Below are 6,221 nucleotides of genomic sequence, written 5' to 3'. Positions count from 1 at the left end.
TCATGCTGAACCATAGGCTGTATAGAGTATATGACATAAACGAGCAGATTAGATTGCAAAGACCACGATCACAACATACTCTTGTTTTTATAAAATTATTTAAAAAAACTTGTGCAGTAGTAGTGACCGTAGTAACAATGATTTAGTACTTTTAGTAGTTTCTAGAGTAACCGGAATTTTGTTTTGTATATCTTGCAATAATGCAAGTTGTCACTGTTAGTAAAACAAAGAGTGGTGAAGGTAGCTGTAGTATTTCGTGTCATAGTGAAAATAGCGTTTTTATTATGCTTAGTAGTTTAAATATCTTATGAAGTTTTAGGTTATCACATAATTTATAGCGTTATCATATAATGTAGCGTAGAGTTAAAAAAAAAAGCATTTACGTAAAGTGCCTACGAATATTGGTTATGGTCACTGTCGTACCTTGAACAAAAACACCTTGTTGACTTTTTAGTCACGTGCATGATTTTATTGGATGAATATGAGAAATGCGCTCTTGTAAGTGCAATGCTGAACATATCATCATTATCTTGTTTGTAATATCATCGTGCCTATTATCCGGGCACACCGTGTCTATACACCGCTTTTAATACTGGCGATACGCCTCTTATTTTCTGTACACAGCTTTGCTCTATGGCATTTGATAGACAAACAATTACATATTTTTGTACATGTGCTGTGCTTTTTTTTACATAGCAGTGGTCTGTAAAACAATGAGTACCAATAAACAATAATCGAATAGATAAAGTCTTTTCAAATATATCTGTTTTTATCGAGTCGTCTAAAAAAACATATTTTCATACAACGAACCAATCGTGAACGCCTCCGTCCGACAAACTTGGACCGATTACACAAATATTTGGAGGGTAGGTAAGTAACTACGTTTCTTTGAAGGAAGAGTAAGTTGATAAGCTCTACATGTATAATTAGATAGTTGGACATTGAGACAAAGCACATTTTTTTCCTAACGAACATTTGTTCATAGTTATTAGCTTCTGCCCTCTTTCATATCATTTGAAAATATAATTTATAGAGACACAGTTGACGTCATCACAGTGGATTGTAAATATTACAGACAATGGGTTATACATGTCATTATCATGATTATATTTACCTTTCATACATATATCATATCATATAAAAATATCAAAAAACAGGATTTGAACACTGTTGACGTTTATGGATGTTTGAGCCGTCTGGCTTGAATGACGCCGTCCCGTCTATAGTGACGACTACATCCACACAGAATGCCCACAGTGTTAAATACAGATGAAATATACACCACTTCGTCACTGTTTTCATCGTCAGAATTTTCGTCAATGTATGGTATTTCATCTTCGCCGTCTTCATCATTTTGTTCATCGTCTCTGATAATTCGGTGCGCCCTCACAAGTTTGATTTCATCCAAATCGAGGGGGTTGCCAGATGGCTGGTCTAGGTCTCGCTTTGCGATGATTTTCTCGGCCCTGATAATGTGAAAAGGCGTCATCTTCTGTCGTTCCTAGACAACAAAGGTCACAGTATCACGGGTTTAGGTACTAATGAGGATAGTATTTTGTATGGAAAATTAAATACCTAAATATATCTCTGAATATTAGGGCAAGATAGCGGTGCTTTAGAACGTATTTTTGTACGTGTTAACTTAATAGTTAGACATAAACTACTACATGTATATACAGTAGAATGTGACGTGTCATTCAGGCCCAGGGTGCCTCATTCTTCAGAAGCAAAGAACAAATATGACACACCTCTAAACCAAGTGTCTTTCCACGTATCAAATACTATACAACTTTCATTCATGCGCTAATTGTGTAATACCTCTGTCTTCTTATTTTCTTTAACACGGGTATCTTTGGTAATACCATGTTTCCTCTTGGATGGTTCAAGAACATCGAGAACGTCGAAATTCTTCTTTCGTTTCGTGCTATCCCGCAAGTCACCTCGTTGATTTCTGATATCCTCTTCCATTATTACTTCATTTACTTTGAGAGTTGCCGTTCGTTGTTAATTAAGAGACAAAATAAAACTACTCTAACAATTAACCTGCAAATTTAAATACTCTATGATATTCGAACGAACGTCTAGTTAGGGAAGCAGGTCGTAAAAACGTCCCGTGTTCGAATGTTTTCAAAAAAAACGTGAATGCATCTTTGCGCGCTCATAGAAGTATTCTAAACTCGACACAAAAGGAGCGCGAAACGGTAGTGCAAGTTTCCCAAACACTTAAAACATAGAAACTATAGAGTATGTATTTAAGTAATACTACTTATATAAATATTCACCTCTAAATTACCGTCTTTGACGTAATTTCCCTTTCACAGTAGCGTGTATACATCAGTAACAGTCAGCAACGAACACACGAGGTCCACTGCAGTAAAGACACTTGGTTAGTGACAGGTTACTGACCGTAGCCATTATCATTTCAAACAATTATTCATAAAGCACTGGTATACACGTACTATGTTTATTATTTAGTCTCAATGCAATTATATACAATTATTTGAAAGAAAGAAGTGTATTGGTGAAATATTGGTGTAAATAGTTTAAATTAATTACATGTGTTTTAGTACAGTTCTAATATGTTTACTTCCCTTACTATACTAAGCCTAGTGTATTTTGGCATCACCCACTCCTCCTTTTCAACTATTATATTGCCCTTACCCATGATTGACTACAATGTCGTACAATGCACCCGCACATCATTGTCTCACTTGCTTGCTATCTCTCTCAAACATATTTCAACATAATTATGTGCACAGAATTCCTGTGATGCAAGACAAATCCTGTCCCCAATTCAGTCCGCCTCGGTTCATGGTGACTGGCAATAAAAATTGGATAATACGGGCTACGAGTAAAGAGTTTATCTGTATTAAAAACTGTTAAACTTCTTCAGTCTCCCAGTCAAACTTCTCTCGTTCTATAATATAAAAGGGAGTCAATTATTAGCTGCGATACGTGGCAAATCGAGTAACGACTTGAAGACAAGAACACTTCAACCTCAAATTTGCGAGGGGGTCCTAAGGCACTATTAAGGCAGCTAAAAATAAACTGAGAAGCGTTAGGGTGACATTGAGTGAGTATCAACACTGTCATATTATCGTCGAGTTTCTCGCCTCTGTCTCGGTGTCACGTGATATTAAGATTGACACATACCTAATTTCTTGAGATATGCAACGACCTCGCTCTGTGATTGTGACTTGGCACTTAGTCTGGGCGTGTTTCCTTTCGTTGATTCTACTTTGATATCTCCCCCGTGTTCTACCAGCCATTTTAATGTATCTGAAGACAAAGTATTCAGGTAACTCATTCCACATGCACACACTAACTGAGATTTTGAAGAAGATCAAATTATAATATTATTATCAATACTAGTATGTAGCTATGGTGATTATTCGGAACATAAAGAAAATAACATACATTATCACAAATTTCATAATATCTACACTTTACTGTATTTCATCGATCACAATAAAGAATATTATCATCTCTAACATATATTACCATGACAACGATATATATTCGACTTACTTAGATGTCCATTTCTGGCCGCTGCGTGCAAAGCCGTACATCCTGTGCTGTCCCGTAAATTAACATTACCACCGTGTTCCACCAGGACATGAAGTGCCTTGGTTCGGCCATTAGCAGCTGCTTTATGTACCGCACTCGTACCGGTCTTGTCGAAGGCGTTCGGCTCCTAAAACACCATCATATAAAATAGTCTGCATATACACAAAATATTAACGAAATGGATCATGGGGTACTTCGTTCACTAGTCTGATACTTGATTTGTTTTCCCTGTTGAAATTTCAAGTTGTATTCCATATATATTAAAATATGTTGTTATATCTCAAGTTCCATGTTTATACCTATTTATTATGCTTTTATTTTAAAATATAGTCTGACTCATGATTTTTGTAATAAGGTGACTTCATTTGCACTGTTTTCCAGTCAAAATCGGAGATTCGTCTATTTATCAATATACAATAACGTAGAGAAACATTATATAAAATAGTAATATACAGGTAGTAATAAAGTTTTGATAAAAACAAAACAAAACAAAACATGTTACAAATGCAGTTCACACATGGGCCACAGTGAAGGTGACACGTGCGATGTTGTCGTGAACTCAGTGTGCAGAACAGTGTATCTGTGTAAATAATATGCATGTTCAAAGGAAAGTATGTTGGCTTTGTATATGTTGTTAATACAGAGAGGCCACAAAGGGTGGTATAAAGACACACACACACATTGATAACAAATAACAGTACTTCAAACGTAAACGTTTACATAAGGCGGGAAAACACAGCGTCCTCCGTTTGACATCATCGCTATCACACCCATGCATAGGCGCATCATCGTCCGTACACGCGTATCGCGTATAATGCCGTGTTTGTCCTTACCTGTCCCTGCTCCAATGCTTTCAGGATGTCTCGACAGTCGCCATAAAAAGCTATAAATATAAGAAACGAATATATTATGTTTAATTATTTTATATTAACTTTATTTGTACTAGATCACTAAATATCACGGCAGATGGTTGAATTGACATAATTTTTTCACATAATAATAATAATAGTCTGGTCAAGGTCAATGGAACACATACTCGATATTGTTGCTATGGGTTGACATGAATGAAACATACACTGCTATTTCACATACATTGATAATAATACGATACAATATTTACTTATTTATTTATTCCGCTGCGATGAAAGACAATGATTTATTTTTAATATATTGTAGCACAATTAACATGTTATATTAATATTTGGGTTAGAGCTATGGGTTATTTATATTGGAATACTATATCTCACTCACTCACCCGCCTCCTGGAGGTTATTCATTTTGATCGGCATGTTTCTGGTGTGGATACAAGCCGTAGTAAAGGTGATGCGACGCCTTAAAACAACGAAGACAACATCATGATGGCGAAGTCCTTCATCAATGCACTGAAGGTCACAACGTTCAGTGATGAAGTATTGCTATGACAACCAACAAATCACGTGATCATCACGCGACGAGTAATAATGACATGTTCATTGAACATTATCGTTATTGTATGCTTCTGTAGACGTCATAATTGTCCTTTTATTTGTATGACCAGATTAATTTTATTCGGGAGATATGTGAATTACCACTATGACGTCAGAGATTGCCACGCAAATATCACATCATTCGTTATTCAAGTTTAATGATATCAATAAAATATTTTTTTACAATTTTGTCATTGTTTTTATTTTTTTTATTTTTCCACAATTCGTGTCTAAAATTATGTTAGAATTATTTCAGCGTTATCATTCGAGTATTCTATTTTTTTTTTACCTAGAAACATCAACATTACTGGAAACAAATATTTTCATTAGTCTGATAACTGATCTTCATTTGCATATTTGTTCATTCATCTTTTAAAATTATTATGATGGAACTCTCCTGTGCAACCGGTTATATCCTACTTTCACCGTATGATCACATTGCTAGACATGTTTATTAAGTATTAGAGAATTCAAAACATTAATTGTAGATTATTATTGAAAACAAATTCGAGATATTCGACATGTTCAACTGTGCGCGAAATACAAAATGTAGGTTCGCATTGAGAATTTATCCTCATCTTTACGTTATTCGATGCCTCGATACAGTTCTGTATCATTCTGTTATAATTATTTTCGTTCGTCTTAAGACCAGAAATGTAAACTTGTTGACGCAGTATAAACTGTTTTACAGCAATGGTCTACACAGCACGGATTTGATTTATCAGGAAATTTGGTTTCGCACACCTTAGGGGGAACATGTAATTCTTTTGTTTTCACTGAAAACAAATGGGCAAATTGCAACGCATTTGCAGATGCATGGCCGTAATTCGGCCAATGATTAGAGGAATCCCGCGCGTGAATAGGAATTGTAACTGGTCCGGGGTCTGGTCCTATAGATACTGAGTTACGCAACGTTCACTGCAGTAGCAGGCCTATGGTATCAATTACCGTTTAGAAACAATGTTATGACAGTACATGACAAACAGTGCCGCCAAACTAACGCTAACACATGTTAATGTCTATGAACGTTAAAATTATTCACCACAGTTTTAAAGGGCGGTGGTCGTCGCTATGTTGATAAACATTGATTTTTCCACAGATGGCGGCCCCCATATAGTAAATATCGTATTTATTTTATTATCACGTGTGCGCCAGCTGACTGTGTTTGCGATGAGCGCTAACCAATTT

General features: G+C 35.7%; 2 protein-coding genes across 2 annotated transcripts; both read right to left on the bottom strand.

The window, feature by feature from the left end:
* Positions 1-1,083: 1,083 nt before the first annotated feature.
* On the bottom strand, positions 1,084-2,085 carry LOC144355148 (uncharacterized). The gene is made up of 2 exons (XM_078010567.2): positions 1,819-2,085; positions 1,084-1,501 (listed from the first exon to the last, which is right to left on the bottom strand). The coding sequence occupies exons 1-2, from the start codon at positions 1,966-1,968 to the stop codon at positions 1,178-1,180; spliced, it is 474 nt and encodes a 157-aa protein (XP_077866693.1). The 5' UTR covers positions 1,969-2,085; the 3' UTR covers positions 1,084-1,177.
* A 365-nt stretch (positions 2,086-2,450) lies between these two features.
* On the bottom strand, positions 2,451-4,954 carry LOC100373501 (uncharacterized). Its single transcript, XM_002731050.4, has 5 exons — positions 4,823-4,954; positions 4,401-4,450; positions 3,529-3,694; positions 3,154-3,279; positions 2,451-2,917 (listed from the first exon to the last, which is right to left on the bottom strand). The coding sequence occupies exons 1-5, from the start codon at positions 4,854-4,856 to the stop codon at positions 2,880-2,882; spliced, it is 414 nt and encodes a 137-aa protein (XP_002731096.1). The 5' UTR covers positions 4,857-4,954; the 3' UTR covers positions 2,451-2,879.
* Between the last annotated feature and the right edge of the window lie 1,267 nt (positions 4,955-6,221).

The sequence above is a fragment of the Saccoglossus kowalevskii genome, chromosome 4 (genome assembly GCF_978046115.1).
Source record: "Saccoglossus kowalevskii chromosome 4, keSacKowa6.1, whole genome shotgun sequence".
NCBI classification, from domain to species: domain Eukaryota; kingdom Metazoa; phylum Hemichordata; class Enteropneusta; family Harrimaniidae; genus Saccoglossus; species Saccoglossus kowalevskii.
This window is presented reverse-complemented; position numbering and strand designations above follow the sequence as displayed.